Raw genomic sequence first — 18,001 nt, 5'->3', positions numbered from 1 at the left:
TTTTGGCCACAAGAACTATCTTTATAGAATTGTGATCTTGAAAATGACATTTTTAATGTCAATGAGACTTTGCATCCGGATAAATAAAAGCTATATAACAGTAACTCTGCCAAAAACTGACTGCAGCTTATTTTAGCCTTTTAGTGACAGGAATGTTCTTTCTGAGTCAAAATGCCATGACATCATTCATGAGAGACATCTTTGACATTTTTTTTGGGGGGGGGGAATTATAGGCCAATAAGTCATTTATAATAGTTTAAAATTTAAAATAACTTTTTGGAAAATATCTAAAATCACTTATTGGTAATTGCTCTGTTTTTTGACCCTCTGATTCGTTGCTGACCCACACCTGAGCCACAGGTACCCTTGAAATGAACTGAAACCTGGACACTGGGTGACAAAAGGCACTAATGGGACAAACTGCATGTTTAATTGGGTGGCAATGTCAAACAGAAGAATACAGTGCTTAGGGTGAGCTTTTTATTAACACAGTGCATATTTCATGTTTCAAATGACCTAAAACTAGAAATTAATAATTAATATCAGCACAATGTTTGTCTAGCCACAGGTTAAAAAGAAACTCATGTGTACTCGTGTTTTTATTCATTGCTAATCATCTTCTTGCAGCTATCTCCTCCTCTGTCCCACCAACCCTCTACATGCCCTCCTTCAATACTTCATTTTCCTTCCTTTAATAATTACAACTTCACAAAACATAATACCAACATATTAAGCACAGAGAAATCATATCACTTACCATGAAAGTTATTCTCCATAATGGGGCAGATGTGTTCATCCAAGAAAAACAGTTATAACTGTGTACTGAAGTTTCTGTGTGAGGTACGGTTCAAACTTTTGTATGCTCAATTACGTTTGCTGTAGTTTACATCACAGGTGAGAGAAATGAGTGCACACTGATGAAATAAATACATGTGCGTTCTCAAGTAGATTATTAAAGTTAGGCCACTTTCACTGATTTCCAAACATGTGCACACCCTGCACAAAGTAAAGGACTGATGTAAGGACTGAGGACCTCATTTAATTTATTCTTTGGCAGCAGAGTCAGCCGCTGCAAAATGATATTATCAAACATAATAAGCATGATGAGAACGATTAAAGAAACCTTAGGGTTTGGTTGTTTCCCTATTAACCACTAGGGGGCACGCTTTATCAAGCTATCACTGATTAAAAATCTGTACTTAAGGCATTCAGTAAGGACACATTTAAGGATTGGACTCTAGTGTAGTAGTTTGAATGTGAACGGTCACCAGTTCAAGATCAGGAGGAGACACAAACTCCTTTGGAGTTGTGTCAGGAAGGGTATCCACTGTAACACAAAAAAATTCTACCAAATCCCATATGCAGAGCTGTCTTCTGGAGCAACCCCTTTTGAATAAAGGAGCAGCTCTAATAAGTAAAAACTTAATTTGATTACAGGGTGAATGCTAAGTACACTTAAAAAAGCATGTTAATAGAAAAAGACTGGCAAACAATTTCTGTAACTCTAAAATTTCCTGTTCAGGAAATGTGGCCCAAACACCACCCCGAACACACAAGTGATCACAAACAGCACCCAGAAGATGACAGCCAGGATCTGTACACAAAACAGCGTCTTCCTGCTCTGCTGTATGATCTCCTCTTCGCCCACCAGGCCAGGCGCTGTGCCATAAGGGGTTTCGGGGTGCATCTGCTGCACCCGCAGGCTGACGGTGGGTAAGATGATGAAGCGGGTGTCCCTGTTGCTGTTGCCCTCCATGGAGAGCACCACTCTCTGGGTGACTGTAGCCATCCGCGAGGTCACAGTCATGGGCAGGTGGAAGGCCCCGGGGGGCAGCCTGGACAGGATGCGGGAGTTGCAGGGTAAGGTGAGGGCATCCCCGGTTTCCAGTGGGGTCAGATGGCGGCAGAGAGGGCAAGGAATGGCTTGTGGGCTGTGGGCGTCAGGGGGGCAGAGCTGGATCCTCTGGAGGCACTCAGTGCAAAAAACGTGGAGACACTCCAACATCCGGGGGCATTTGTTGTAGCAGTTGTACTCCTGGTAGCAGATGGGGCATTCCACATCCATGGGTTCCCCTGGACCGGAGCCACGGCTGGGCACGGAAGCAGCAGCGGGATCCCCCTTCTGCGGCACTGGGGCAACATGCCCTGACATGGTGTGGGAGTGGGTGGATGTAGAAGAACTGGCGAGAGGCAAGTCGGGGATGAGTTTTTAGCTAAAGACGTTAAACTCTGTAGAGAGAAAACATGATCAACATAAACTTCATGTCGACTTTCCGTGAGACAGAAACATCAGGATCTGCTCCCCCAAAGATCCTTTGTTTCTTTAACTTTCATGAACAGATTCCACGGCCCATGAGTCATAGCATTCATCCGTTTAACTGCTCACACATCCACCATCCACCACCCCCCTCACTTACTCACAATCACCTTTGCCCTTGAGTGCGTGCTAGATAGCACAGACACACACACACACAGTCAGAGAAAAATATACAAAATAGTCGGGAAAGGAAGTAATCAGTCACTCTAAGATTTCTCCATTTGTGGGTGTGTGTGTTTGTCAGAGCACGTCGTCTTTTCCCAGCTCAGGCTTGTTCCACTTCAGTCATTCAAAGCAGCTGTTTTTTTTTTTAAATTAAGAAAACATAAGAAATGTTGGTATCAAAATTACTGTATTTGGAGGCACTTAGGGGAAGCGGTTTGTGTTGCAAACAGATTGCGTGTACCGAGCCAGAAGTCATTATTTATTTACTGAGTGATGTCATACTGAACTCAGGGTGATGTAAGACCCAGCGTTTTTGTTGGGCTGGCTTTTACCGGCTTTCTTCTACTTCATGGAAGTGTAATTTTAAATCAACTAAGTGGATCTCTAACACAAAGACTCTTTTCAAAAGGTGTGTTGAATTGACACAGCAGCCCAGCATTTTAACACCGTGGCTGTGTTAGAGTCAAATAAAATCTTTATGGGAAGAAGACTTTTTGGGAAATGCCCTGCTTTGCTTTCCTGTCATTAGATGTGAAGATTGATAAGGTTGTCTGCAATGAGAAGCTGCTGCCAGAAGTCAAATTCAGGGAGACTGTTATGCTCATTTCCACAGTTTCTGATTCTTGGATTCTACTACAGTAGCTTTGCATAATTTATATTTTAAATAATGCTTTTTTTCTTATACTTAAGTGCAGCCCAGCTGTTCATCCTGTGACAAAAACAACCCATTTTTAGTGCCTCTCTCTTTAAGGCAACTTTCTTGTAATTGGTTGTTTGTAATACACAGAAGGTTTGAACAGCATCTGCTGTAGATAGTTTTTTTTAGACCTGCTGCTTCTTCTTTTGCCCAGTTTCCTCAGATTTTTTGAGGACACACTGCACACCATGCTGAAATATGCAAAGCTTTGGGCTGATAGGTCTTTGAGACTCACTCACAAAAACACGCCATTTTATGTTTTAAGTTTTCTGTTATGTGTAGACACAAAAACCGTTCATCCCTCGAGTTAGATACGTTTTAGACTTGAGTGGTTCACAGGTGAGTGTTAAGAGGTTAATACAAAACCACTCCTCTGGAAATGGTCAGGTATAAGGACTGGACTGAACATGACCTTTGGAAATTGTGGAGAAATACTGCTCAAGTCAACTTTAAAAATTACAAGAACTCTGGCTCCTTGGTATCAAAATGTAAAGCAATCATGGCACAGTCAAGACTTTCCCACGGCACTGTATATACCATAAAAACGATACAAGGAAATACACAATACTTTACTTTAAGGCGTAAAACCTTTTGGTCAGACACACTGACAGTCTGTAACATTTGTTGATGTCATTTGATCTGTGATTTATGAAAGGAATCAGTAGAATTGTGTAGCTTTACTGGCGCTTTGCTTTTCTATATTTGTGTCTCGCACGGGACAATGACGAGGTAAGCCACACACACTCAGTGGGGGACTGTTGCTTAGCACACCGGGTCCCCTTTGAATTGGTCCATGGCAACCTGAAAGCCTTTCTTCAATAAGTCATCAGCACATTCATGCAATGAGAACAGAAAGTCGACTTTTAGAGCCAAACTAAGCATTTTAGTGAATGAAAGCGACCTGTGGAAGACAGCTATGCATACTTAAGCGAACTCTTTTCTAGGCGAGCGGGCCTGCTGGGACTGTACACAGAGTAACACACAGCGCTCCATCATCACAAACGTAAAAGAGATCAGAGAGTCACTTACCCACTGCGCTCCGCTTCCCACTCATCCAAGGAACCTTTGTTTCCCACCTACAACACCGGCGCCTTCTTCTTCACAGGCACATGCAGTTTCTCTCATGTCGGTACAGATCTGTTCTCGTTACGGTGCACATTAATCAGGCGAGTTTATAATGTCTGAGCTCAGCTGACTGGCAACCTTTTGTTTTCGCTCAGTCTCACCTGATTTTATCCGTCTGGTCCCCAGTGAGGCACCTGTGTGGCTCGCTGAGCAGTAATTAAACCCTCAGTGATGTAAAGGTAACCAGGACACAAAAGACAGAAAATGACAGATTGGTGTCTCTCGATCATGACTTGCACTACTCCGCTTGCGTATCATGTTATTATGCTTCCACACAGTCAGCATGTTGGGATTTTAAAATAGAAAGTAGGGCTTAGGCTGAAATTATTAAACATCCTTGCAGTTTATACATAGCATACATGCTCAGATTCCTTGATTCATTCAGTGGCCACCTCTCATGCTCTTCAAATGGAGAAACTGATCATCATAGAGGTTTCCTCACATACAGAGAAACTTTGGTATCGGTTTGGAAGGTGTATAGTTTTTACACCTTTGTAATTAATACAGCGATATAAACACGTGAGATGCAGGCTCCATGCAAAGACCATCACTGGTTTTTAATTGACGGCTGGTTCCTTTCTCTTTAGCATTACTGAGATCCTGCTGACCAGCTCAGAAACCTGAAACAGCTCAGGTGGAGAATTTTCACAGTAGACAGTTTAACTTGTGACTTAAGATTTTTCGATATGATTTTCCTAAACTGTTGATCTTAAAGTGTTTTTTCACTCATTTTACACACCCATGTTGATCTAAGTGATCTGACCTACTATTTAGTTTATTGTTATATTACTTGGAAGGTACCTGTTCACTTAGCTTTGCTTACCGGGAATAAAGTGTGTGCTGCTGTTTCCTGCATATGACAAATAAAACTGTAAACTTGTACTGAAGCGCAAACAGCAAGTGAAACCGACATGTAACCCACCTGAGGTCTGTCCCTTGTGTTCGTTGGCGTTGGCGTAGTTTGTTTGTATCACACATGCTGTGTTTAAAGGTTGGTTGTGCAAGATTCAGAAAGCCCTTAAAATTATTGACACACGCCCTACTTCTCAAGTAGGCATGAGCAAACCAGTTAGAGCCCATTTTGCCTTTATATCTGTCTGGTTGTAGATCAGGAGGTAGACCAGGCCTACTATTCAGAAGGCAGGTGGTTCGATCCCTGGCAGCTCCAGTTTACATGGCAGGCGTATGCCTAAATATATCGAGTTGCTGCGATGTGACTGACTAATTGGATATTTGCATCAGTGAGCATCACTCCTGGTTAGGTTTGTTGACTTGAAACATTAGTCGTAACATTTCAGTATAAGTTCTGTGTGTCTGTAGTTAAACAGGTGAAAAGTGGTTCATGTATATACCCATTACAAAAAACCCAAACACCCCTTTTCTAAAAAAAAACAAAAACGAAATACTTCACAGGATATGATCCCATTTTCCTTTGAGTATTAAGAAAGAGACCTGGTGCTTTACATAATTATACCCTGTACAGTAAGATCAATGCAGGGGGGGAAAGTGGGAAGGCGTAAAAAGAACAGAGAGAACAAAAGACTCTACAACTCACACAGGAAACACACAAACGGAGAGAACAGGAGAGGTTCTGGCTTTGTGATTTTTGGCCGAGACTGTGGCACAGCGGAAATCACCATGAAAGGAGTTAGGGCTGGATTATCTGATAGGAGTTTTATTTGGGGGATTACTGTGGAGAGGGAAGAGCCGACGTCACCCACGCATATACACACATACACAACTAGATAAGAAGGAAAAGCCTAGTCTGATATGTGAAAGACATTTCTCTGATCTCTGAAGATAACTTCCTGGGACTATTAGAAATGTCTACACAGCTTGACTTGTTGTATCTTGCCCTCCTGCCTGTCATGTACTGCACAGTGATAGAGGAGTGTGTGAGAGACAAGGAGGAATGAAAACAAACTCTGTATGTTTAATGTGGATATTCTGTGTAGATACACACTTGTTACTGTGTTACTGTAGCTGGGTGTGGGTGTCTGTGTGTTTTGGAACCACTTCTCATGGCGTCATTGTCAGCAGTATCGTTACATCACGTGGGGCTTGTGACTCATCGGCCGTGTTTAGTTGGGTCTGAAAGGTTAGGTTTCCGACAGGACGTCCACGCCCCGCCTCTCTCGGTGCAGTTTGAATAAAGCTGAGAGCGACTCGCCTTCTGGTTCATTCAAACTTTAAGGACGAAACGCCAGCATCAGAAAACGACATGTGCGCAGAGGAACTCGAGTGCGGGGTTTGTTACCAGACCTACAACGCGGGTCGGCGGTGTCCCCGGGAGCTCCAGTGCAAGCACAGCTTCTGCGAGAGCTGCCTCTTGGCCCTGTCCAGGCCCCTGGGACCCGGAGATGCGCATCTGGGGGCTGGCAGGTTGATCGTATGCCCGCTGTGCCGACACATCACATCCATCTCCGATCATGGGAAGATCCGAGCCGAGCTGAGGGTGGACGAGAGCGCACTGGAGCGGCTGACGGCTGCGGGACTCCTCAACGAGCCCGACGTGGACGATCAGGTTCAAGGGGACGAGGAGGAAGCGACAGCTCCCGAGACTCCAGCCGAGGAGAGCGAGTCTTCCGCGGGCACAGGAGGCGGGAGACTCCGGCGGTCTTTGAAGAAAGTTTGGCAGGCGATAAACGGCAAGGGCCAGCAGAGAAGAGAAGGTAAGAGAGACCCTGATTGTGGTTTATGATACTTTCACTGGCAGATTTATCCTCGATTAACAGAGCGTTCTCACTCCCGAGGCGTAACATGTCGACGTTTTGTCACGTCCCGCGGCGTTCCTGAGGAACGCGAAAGGAGACCTTCGGCGTTCTTATGGTACGCGGCGGGTTATGGCTGGAATCCAGTGCAATGACGCTCCCGCGGGAGTAGACGTTCCAGCCCTGTATTCCAGCCCTAAACCTAACCTTATCCCTAGCCCTGACCATAACCTTATTCCTGACCTTAACCAGGACTTTAATGATGTTAAATAGCGTGTTTCTAAGCGATTTGAAGAATAAGAGCGAACATGTGTAGGTTCAGTCCAGACGGTTCTCATATTTCCTCTTTTTCCGAGGTCGTCATTTAGGAACGTGGTGGGTAGCCGAAAACGTAATATGGTGACGATTTGTCACCTAGCGTAAAATGTTACGCTTTGGGAGTGAGAACGGGTTGCGATTAAGTATCAGCGAAACCAGACTGTCAAAATATCATCTAAAAATCTCAAGTTTGTGTCCATTTAGTGATTTTATTCTGAAATCTTAAGGAAAAAAACTTCACATGAATAATCCAACTGCTATAGGAACTAAAAGGAAAATAATAGCCAACTTTTTATTTTAAGTAAATGATTAGTGCTGTAAAGAGATGCAAACTTAGTCACACTATAGTTTGGTTTGATCACACTTTCTTCGGTACCTTTTGTAAGAACTGGCATGTGTATCCATTCAATAACAACATTCTTTAACTTTAGGGAGGTTTCCATTGAATTAAGTTGTTCATTGTTTTCTACTGTGCTCTCTCTTTCTTTCAGAAGACTGTATGACCAGTGAAGACCTGAGGGCCCTCGCCATGATGTCCTGCCACATGTTTTGAGCAGCCCATATGGCCCCAGAGTAATGCAGTATGAGTGACGAATCATCTTAAAATGGACTTGATGGCGATGATGATAAAGCCATGTGGACACTGTGAATGTTTTGATTCCTTGTTTGGCCGCTGTGTAGCCAAATGTGATGCCAAAGCAGCCTTTTCAGCCCCACTTATGTACAGATGCAACTGTTTTGATATTTATTGGTTTTTTTTAATTTGTTTTTATTAAAGTATTTAATATTTAAAAAAAATAAACACATTTTTTTAAAAACACAGTTTGAAGCTTTCTGTGGATTTTTAGTGATTTGCCTTTTGATAAAAAACAACAAAGTTTGAATTTATTATTGTCATAATTAAAAGCTGATAAGTAAATTGAAGGGGAAATGTACGGCCTTTCAAAGGAAAGAGGAGTGTAGACAAAAAAGGAAAGTTAATGTTTTACATAAAATTCACTGAAGTCAGAAAAACAACAAATAGCCCTTTGCTCATAGCTCCAGGAAGTTGGTCACCTGAGGCCAGGTGAACTGTATTGCCTCCAATCAGACTGACAAGCACCAGCAGAGCTGCAAGATCCCCTACATGGTTCAAGTAAAAGATACCGACTAACGGCGCTGCTGCAGCTTTTACTAGTCGTATAAACCTGGAAAAAAGTTGCTGATCATGTTCAGCAACTTTGCTCCTCACCTGAGGTAAACGGTACACAGTATTTTGTGGGGTTTTTTTGCACATGCAGATAAAACATCTGAAAAGCACTAGCAATTATTTGTGACGACAGTTCAGTTCTATCTATCTACATTTGGGTGTAATTTTTATCTCTCCAGAGTCCTTGTGTTTGTGCCGATCTGTGCAGCCATCGTGCTGTTTATTGTGTGCCCAGATTCTGCGAGAGGTGAGCCCAAGCATGCTCATCCTAATGGCTGTTGTGGGGTTTTGCTGTGCATGTGTTAGCTGGAGAGTCATAGTATTTATTTCAACAAAGCTGATGGTGTTAATGATGGCAGAACGCACTTTTATCAGGGATGTCACAAACAGTTTCCAGGTCATTTAGATAAGGATCTTATTTTAATAAGATCAATTTGATTCCATTTTTTAAATTTATAAAGTATCAACAACAACTGTCCCCTCAAGTCACTTTAAATTGCAAAAGTAAAAATCCTGCAATAGTAGAGAGAAGATTGTTGGGGTTTTCAGACAGGGGTGGGGGGGCAGCCATCTGGCGTGAGGGAAGAAAATAAACATTTCATCTTCAGTAACAGTAATCTTACATCATATAAGGGAAGATTATGAAATACAAGTGTTACAGTCAGGAATCTGTTTTTAATCTAAGATGCCAGAGAATTTTGCATGACTCACAAGTCACAGGACCATGGTGCAGACTGCCAAGTTCATCCACTTTCTGAAGCTGAGCGCCCTCTAAAGACTAACTTTCTTCTGACTTGATTCCTCTTGCAAACAGAAGGGTTGAATAGCAGATGATAGCATAGCAGCAGATGATCTCACCGGCACAAACTCTATAAACGCCAAACAATTTAATTTGAATCGGTGGATTTAGCTAATGTTTATTTATTAAATATAGTGGCGCAAACATGATTCATTTAATAATTATGAAAAAACATTTGCAGTAACAAGACTGCTTAGCTTCCCATCTTTAATTCTGCGGTGTTGTGTTCAGTGTTTCAGTTCTGTTGTGTTTAGATTGTTCTTCCTGTGGATGTTTGACTGTTTCCAGAGCAAAGATTTTAACAGGTCACCGTGACTTAGACTCCTCTAGAAAATAATAACTTGCTGTAAGTGTCGTAGTTAAGATGTCAGTTAAATCAAATTGGTTCTATATAAAACTAAGGTTATATAAAATGTATTCAGTTTAATATCCTGTGAAGCTCTCATTTTTGGTACATGGGGTGAAAAGTTTGCATAACACTGTTCTTTTTATTACATTTTTAAATATAAGTAAACAAACGAAAGCAAAAAAAGAAACTATGTCAAAGAGATGAGATGCTGCTTTTCCAGATTCACAACCTCTGAGATTTCCACATAGAAATGTAGTGATGATCCTTGCCAATCCACTTCACCATGGCTTTCCTTGCTAGCATTAAAAGAGAGGGTAGGATATCATCAGCATACAATAAAACTTTGTTGTTTCGTACCAGTTGTAATTCCTTGAATATCTGGGTGTTTGCCTGAAATTTTAACAGTGTAATGAGGGGGGAAAGCTTGAAACTGAGAATCGACAGCAGCCTGAAACCAGAGCTTCCAAAGGGATTACTTGTAGATACAATGTCGTCATTATGTGAAACTTTGGCAATCATGTAGGTCATCAGACCTCTTTCAAGAAGACATAACACGGGCTTTAAACCTGCTAGAGTTGTCAGTCATCCAATTGCCAGGCTATATGATATGTAAAATATTTTAGTTTATAATTTTCTATCTGTTTTCACTTTCAGCCAGTTACACAGCAACTCAGAAGCACAATGGAGCGACGTACAACGCCTGGAGACAACTTTACACTCCGTATAGGCAACATCGTCCCGCCTCTACTGGTCTGCTGTCAACAGAAACTGGACTTCACACTGGAACTGATGACGAAACTAAGACGCGTGGAAATTATAGAGGGACTCCGTCAATCATTGATCACCAGGTTACACAAGGTATTTACAGTGACGGTCAAAACAGCCCAGCAAGCAGGCAGTCTCGAGTGAGAATAATAAAAGTGCAGAGAGGCCATAGAACAGATGGAGCGAGGCCGGCAAGCAGCTTTTTAACTAGCAGATCCTCTCCCCAGCACGGAGGGCAAAGCGCAGAGAGATGGAGGTCCAAAGGGAATGACCCCACGCTCACTCAGAAAGAAGCCCTAATTGGAAATTTTCATGATTCCCAGTCAATGATTATTAGAAAACCACCTACAGAAAAAGCTGGCAGTCACCAAAGCTTGAGTTTTTCAAAAATTTGGGACCTGAAATATATTCCAAAACCTTACAGCAGAGGACAAGTTGCAAAGACTGATTCTTCAAGGACGGATGAAGATAAATCTCCTGGAAACCCATTTTCTTTTTCTCTTTCTTCATCCCAGACGAGTGGTTATTGGGAAACACCAAGGGGGCGTTACAGTGACTATAAAGAGACAAATGAATCTCCAGCAGTTGGGGCACAGAGTACATGGAGAGGGAGTCAATCAAGCAATTTTCTCAGCTCTACAAGTCATCTGGCTCCTCACGCAACATCAATCAGCAATGGCGCAAACACCCCCATTATTAACACAAACCCAAGCGCAGAAAAACTGACATCATCCATCACAGATTCCCCCCATGGGCGAGACTCAATGAGCAACGGTCAGACACAAAGACACAAAAAGATGCAAGCGTATCTTTTCAAGGGCCCTGAGACCTCAGTTAATAGAGTTGTGGGAGATGGACGAGAGGCTTTAAGTGGACAAAGCAATGCTTTCATTACATCAGATAATCAAAGGCCCTCTGATGTACCTGCTGCCAGCAGATTTGGATCCAGGTATTATAACACAAAAGATACAACCAAGCAAATTACTTCCAATCTGCCATATCATCATACTAGTGCGGCTCAGAATGATGAACAGATGCACAAAGATTTAAAAAGACCCATCTCCAGCTTAGTTCTTCCTCCTCACATCACAGAACAATCTTCCGATCTCCATCTTGCTCCAGTAAAAACGAAGAATATGGCAAGTTTTTCCCCTTCACCTCACATTTATTCCACACACGGGTATGCCACCAGAAGTGAGGAACCTCTTTCAGTCAGCAAAGTCAATGCAACTACAAGAGATTTGGTGCCAATCCAAAAACCAGGAGGGGGCACACAAAGTATCTTTGGCTTCAAAGAGTTTAAAAATCCTGTGTGGCAAGCTGTAAAGAAGCCACGCGCTCTCACCTTTAAAGAACAGCCAAACTCCAAACAGCACAGCTTTGAGAACATGAAACATTATAAGTTTAAAATGTCAAATTTTTACCCTGCTCTGCTCCAAAGGTACAGTTTTGGCCAAAGAGGAGGATCTGCTATTACTACAACACCACCGGTAATGTTGGAGAAAAACCCTGTAGTTTATTCTTCACCTTCACCCAGCACCTTAATCCCAGTCACAACACCCACGCTGTTTGTATCAGGGTTTATGCAAGTAATGACACCTAAAAGTGACCCTGGTGTGGACAGAAACCTCAACTACAGACAATTCAGAACCTACAAAATAACAAAAGCTCCAAAAAGATCCGACTCTCGACCACTCGAGGGAGCCAAACCTTCAGTTCAAGGACCGGACAAATCTGCCAGACTCCAGCAGGATCTTGATGGTATTAAAGTCGGACGTCGACAGACCTCAGAACCGAGAAGCTTCAAAATTTCCAATCAAACTGAGCCAGGCAGCAGCAATACATCAACATGGACTCCAAAGGAGTTGAGCAGTGTTGACCTTAAACCATATTTAAAGACAGCAGAGGATTCTGTATTAGTCTTACCTGGTAAAAACAGCAGCAGACCCTACACTTTCCGGAGATTCAAGTCCTTAAAAAACACGACAGCACAGGCTCGCAACAAAATATGGTGGCAACACCCGATGCAAGATCCAGCATCAGCATCTTACATAGTCTCCTCCGCTCATTTGAGGTCAGCGGGGCGCCTCACTTTTGCATCAAAGCAAAAATCAGAGCTAAGGACACCCAACCAAAGCAAACCTGCTGAGATGAAGGCAACCCTGCTCCACACCTCCACCAGCCGCTCCGTGAGAGCCAAACACGCGAAGGCAAGACACAGAAACAGCAAAAAGCTCGGCGATTCTACATTCACCAATCACACTGTGGCCATAGTCAGGCTGCCCAAGCGCCCCGCCGAAGTTAAAGCCGTCACTTACACCGATGTTCTTGGAAGTGCTTCGTTCAGTGGTGTCATGGAAACAACAGAATCTCCTGACAGGCCAACTGATATGGATCATTTTCCAAACGTGACAGCTACGACCGAGCAAAAGAAAGCGATGAACCGTTCGAATTTAAACTCTGATGATGATGATGAGTACAGTGGAAAAACATGACCAAGAACTCTGAGGAAAATACTGATAATGAGATGGGAGATTTCAGCGGCACAGAGAAAAACAAGGCGGATAAAAGCGAAAAAGCCGATTATGAATGGAAAAAACCAGATTTTTTTTCCAGATAATGAGGAAAGCGGTGGCTCTGAAGTTTTATCAAGTGTAGTAGGAAGTCAGGCATTTACAAAAGATTTGCTAGAGATGGAGTACCTACAAACTTCTACTGAAAATGTTTCCTTTAAGTCAGTGAACCTGCCTCACCCAGATAAAAAAACAATAAAAATGCTGGAACAGTTCCAATAAAAGCTGGAAAAGTACACATGACAGTGTTTTTGTGCCAACAAACATTTCTAAACAACATGACTGAGCTGATGGATATACTATTACAAGGGCTGAGCTATAAATGGCTGATTAAACCGTGTTTACATTCAAGGGTACTTTTGTTAGTGAAGTTTATAGCTCCTGATACCAGCTTTAAACAGTGACAGTCTGTTTCCTTTTGTTTACATTCTTCGCGCCTGCTGAAGATTTAAACTGGATTTATGCGTGCAACGGGCTGATCGGTCTTCTCACCTTGGAAATGGAGCATAAAGAGCCAATTGACTAAAATGTGCAGATGTTTAAATGCTAGATTTGTGATGAGCAGCTGTGCAAATCTTTGTCTGCTGGCAGAAAGAGCATCGTTGAGATGAGCAGTTCTGTTTCTTGTCTGTATATCTGCTGTGATGCTCCTCTGTATGTGCTGCACCATACAAATTAAAAGGCTCATAATTTACTTTTGTTGTTTGTTTTGTTATAATTTATTGTTTTAGGTTATAAGTACCCAGCAACAAAGAGGACTAACTGGACAGTGATCTGCAGAGTTTTAAGGATAAACACTATAAAGACCCTTAATAGTAATGTAACTGTAATAGTAGATGTAATATTAGGACGATAACAGAAAATACCCTTAATTTAGCTTCAAAAATGTGAAATATGCACCGTCATTGCAACCAGAAACTGTCTTCCCTCTGAAAACACCTCAGTGTCTAATTACATAAAAGGTCTCTGTAGTTTGGTGAAATTATGAGATCTCATGAGAATATTTCAAACATCTGTCCTCACCTTTTCATGTAGTGAGGAGGTGGTATTGAGCATCCTGGTAATTTTTATAATTAGGCTAGCATTTCCAATACTTTAAAAGCCTGGGACTTTACTAAAGTTGCAAAAAGCAAGGCCTAGGAAACGTGAAAGATTAAGTAGCCTTCATAGTTGAAGCTAACAAAGTATTCTTTGTTTCTAAATATAACCAATTAGCTTTTCTTCCTAGGCTAAGTAAGCCCAGTGCCAGCTAACAAAGTAGGTTTTGTGGCTAAACCTGACTTGTAGGCTCAAAGACTAATGTGTAAGATGTTCCCATACACACCCACTTTGTTAGCTTTAGGAACAAGAACCGCTTAGCCAAAGAACAAAAGCTAATGGGTCAGGTTTAGCTAACAAAAGCACAATTTGACCAATTAGTCTTAAACCTAAAACCAGTTAGCTTTGATACTTAATGCTAACAAAGCAGGTTTAAGTATAAAGCTAGAAATACCTTTTGGCTTAAAACGTTCTAAATAGTATTTTAGCTCCTCCAGCAAAGGATGGATGAGCTGCAAATAATGATCACGTAATGTATCAAGCTCACATTTGTCTTTTACAAGAACTTTTGTTTTTTCCACTGCATAACCTCCATGCACACTACTTACAACTTCACCATAGTTCTTGCTCCTGATGTACTGAAAAACATTCAGTTCAAACCATTCAGCAAAGTCTAACAAAAGACTCTTCATGATGATACATTTTACACAAAATGATGAAGAAATACCAAATGATGAGGTAGTTTGAAATATTGCATTGCTATCCATGTTACCACTTGGATCCTGCAGTGGTTGGCACAATTTTCCCAAGGGGCCACATGGGGGACTGTTGTGGATGACCCAACCAATAAGCTAAACTTCTGCTCAATATGAATTTAATCTCTGTATTATAAACAGTTACTGATCATAGTAATTGCTACAATCAGGCCCTAATGGTGGCTCTTTGGGAAAATGTTTTGCCCACCCCTGTTAAATGTTCATGATCATAGATGGAGTGATCCTATTGGTTGACCCCCACATCAGGAAGCTGTGGTTTTGGCCTTCCTATTACTGTTATGCTAACATCAGTAACATGATCAGTGAAATTACATATTTTCATGCTTTTTATGGCCATGATTACCACTGACCATGCACTCATAATCCTCCGGAACTCAAACACATTCATTTAGACTTGAATGAGATTCATTTGTCCTGAATATGAATGTTCGTGAACCTCCCTGACTTCTCAGTGGATTGCAATTTTCACTAGCTTGTCCAATACAGTCAGCCAAGAAAAGACAAGAAAACTAATCACTTTCTTTGTGCACTTCACACATTACCAATAACCTGTGAATTGTGACGGCATGTGACCCATTACATTTCTGCCTGGTTACTAAAGCTTATAAAGCCATCTTTGTGCCTACAGTTAAACTGATAGGTGTAGTGCATGAGGTGCAGGAGTTTAGCACTCACCCAGATCCCACTGGATTGCAGTATGCTGATGTTGCAATATTTATTATCCACATTATGAATGATGCCAAAAGCATGTTGCTCTAGTTTAAATAATAAAGAAAAAAATAGTCTGTTCAGAAAAGCTCTGTAGTCTGTTCCTGGTATTACTGATGTATAATTTCCTGTCTAGATATTTAAATGAACTGAATGGCTTTAACATATTTTCCTAATGCTGCATCAGCTCTCCTGCGTTTCTGTTCTTTGTTTCAGTATTGTTTAAACCAGTAATTTGTGATGACTAGCAGAGTGCTTTACTGGAATTCTGGATGATGTGGAAAACTCAGCGTGCTGGGAATGTATGATAACGCAGCCTTTTCACTGAATTACTCCAGCTCTGACCGAGAAGACGTGAAATGTGGCTTTTTGAGCGTTGGTTTTGAGTCGTTTGGCAAATGATTTGCGTTCTATAATGTCAAATAGAAAGAGGGAAAACAGAGCAAGGTCATTGTTGAGGCTTTTTATAAATGGATTGTATTCCTTGTGTCCTCATTTCCATGCAGGCAGTGGCTGTTCAGTGTGCTGACACAGATTTTCCATCTCCTGTTTTTGAGCTTACATTCACGCTTTCAGCATGCCGGTCTCTGAGATGGAAAACTTGATCCTCCTTTGCCCAAGTGGGGCTTCTTTGAACTCCATCAACCGATCTCATAAGTTTACACAGAGTAATTCATTAAAACGCTCCATTATTTACCCTATTTGTCTCGAATTAAACCGTAAAGGGAATGCAGATGTAGTACACATTTAGTTAGTTTCAATCACAAGGATGTAATCATCATTCTGTTGCTACTCTTCTGTGTCTTGTCAGTTTTAGCTGAATTTACGGATAGCACACATTGAGTGACCTGATCTGGTTTTGCAGCAAGAGCACAGATGTTCCACTAGATGGCGTGGCTCATCCACTGTATTATCTAATGTGATAAAGTCAAGAGGCTTTGCACTTCTCATCCTGGGGGTCTGCTGTTGGCCCACTACATGACTTTTAAGTAAAATGAATTCACAAAGATCAATTTTCTATCATCATTGCAACAGATAGTAATCATTTTAAATCCATTCCTTTCCTTTATCGATCAGACAATCAAGCGTTCAGTTTTCGGGGATGCTGTGCCGACACTAAACCCAGATCACAGCTCCTCACAAGTCCATTCACACCTGACCCTTCACCTTCTCTCAGTACTCCACTTAAATTCCAGTTCTACACTTGTCCTCCATCTACACCCTGGAAGAGGCCCCAAAGCCATGAGAAAGTGGGAGGGTTTTTTTTTATTTGGAGGGGACCTGCCAGTCAAAGTTAAACACATTGTATATTGGATTAACACCCCCCTCCAACTCTCTACCAATACCCGTGGAAAGTGGGACTGAGAGGTATTAAGGTGATATGATGTTTGATGTTATGAGGTTTCCATGTGCTGGCATGTAAAGGCGTGGGCCTGCCGGCTCCTTCAAAGTCACCCTCTTTCTGTGCTGCCTTTTGTGTTAGCTGAGTGTTGTGTGTCGAGTTCACACAATTCCAAGTTTCTATGCTCGCCTAAAATATTCTCTATCAGTGTGTGTGTGTGTGTGTGTGTGTGTGTGTGTGTGTGTGTGTGTGTGTGTGGTGTTTTCTTGCAAAGGCTGGCCCTCCCTCCCACTTCTACTGTGAGGGGAATTCTGTACCATGTGTCTGTGGTTTTCAGGGAGCTTTCAAAGAAAATAAAGCACTGAGGCCTCGCAGCCCCTCCTTACTTCCCCCCTCCTTTCTTCTTCTTCCCCTCGTTTCCCCTCACTCACTCCCTCCATGTGGCACTTATTGTTTTTTACAGTTTCCACCTCCCCATTTTTAGTCCAGCCAGCCAGCTCCTGAGTGACAGAGCTAATTTCATACGCATCCTATAACCCAGACAAATCCATAATCACAGCAAACAGTCTCTCACGAGTCGGCTGAGAGGGAGAGTGAGAGCTGGGTGGTGTCGGGAGTAGGAAGGGGAGGGAGGGAAAGACAGAGAAAGGCTTTTTGTTTGGCTATGTACACTATGTGAAAGAGGGGGCGGTGAGGAAAAGGAACTGGAAATACATTAGAAAATGGTTGCGTCGGCTGTGGTGTTTGTGGCTCAGATGGCTTCAGATGTCATGTAGTGGATGGACCCACACACATGGATACCATGACTGTGTGTAAACTTACTTTACTGAGTCTGCAGTGATTAACTTTGCCCTAAGGCTCATATATACATGGAGACAAATACAGGAATGTTGTAGGATTAAGAGAAGCATCTTGCATCTGGCTGTAGTCAAAGGTTTTATTGGCTTATTTATGGTTTAATGTGGCTAACTGTAAGGGGGAATAAGGAAAAAAGAGCATAGCTGTTTCTAACCTCTCATGAAAAGTCCTTTCTTAGTCAAGCTTTCTTGACATATCCTTAAGTAGTGTTCAGGAATAGTTAGAAAGGCTTCTTGAAGGACATTCAAAGCTCTTCTTTGGATGTTTCTGC

General features: G+C 42.1%; 2 protein-coding genes across 3 annotated transcripts; one reads left to right on the top strand and one right to left on the bottom strand.

Annotated features, from left to right (window-relative positions):
- Nucleotides 1–1,504: 1,504 nt before the first annotated feature.
- On the bottom strand, nucleotides 1,505–2,152 carry LOC146636558 (E3 ubiquitin-protein ligase RNF182). The gene has a single exon (XM_085350893.1). The coding sequence runs from the start codon at nucleotides 2,150–2,152 to the stop codon at nucleotides 1,505–1,507; it is 648 nt and encodes a 215-aa protein (XP_085207019.1).
- A 4,346-nt stretch (nucleotides 2,153–6,498) lies between these two features.
- On the top strand, nucleotides 6,499–8,106 carry LOC146636557 (RING finger protein 227). 2 transcript variants are annotated; one of them, XM_085350892.1, is made up of 2 exons: nucleotides 6,499–6,976; nucleotides 7,828–8,106. In XM_085350892.1, exons 1-2 carry the CDS (start codon nucleotides 6,526–6,528, stop codon nucleotides 7,884–7,886), a joined length of 510 nt encoding a protein of 169 aa, XP_085207018.1. In that variant the 5' UTR covers nucleotides 6,499–6,525; the 3' UTR covers nucleotides 7,887–8,106. The 2 variants fall into 2 exon arrangements, with proteins under 2 accessions (XP_085207018.1, XP_085207017.1); XM_085350891.1 differs by having other exon boundaries at nucleotides 7,825–8,105.
- Nucleotides 8,107–18,001: the final 9,895 nt, after the last annotated feature.

This window comes from Diplotaxodon limnothrissa, linkage group LG3 (genome assembly GCF_057381915.1).
Source record: "Diplotaxodon limnothrissa isolate DT_005_m linkage group LG3, D_limnothrissa_male_GT1.1, whole genome shotgun sequence".
Classification (NCBI taxonomy): domain Eukaryota; kingdom Metazoa; phylum Chordata; class Actinopteri; order Cichliformes; family Cichlidae; genus Diplotaxodon; species Diplotaxodon limnothrissa.
The sequence above is the reverse complement of the archived record's forward strand: the minus strand, read 5'-3'. Positions and strand labels throughout refer to the sequence as shown.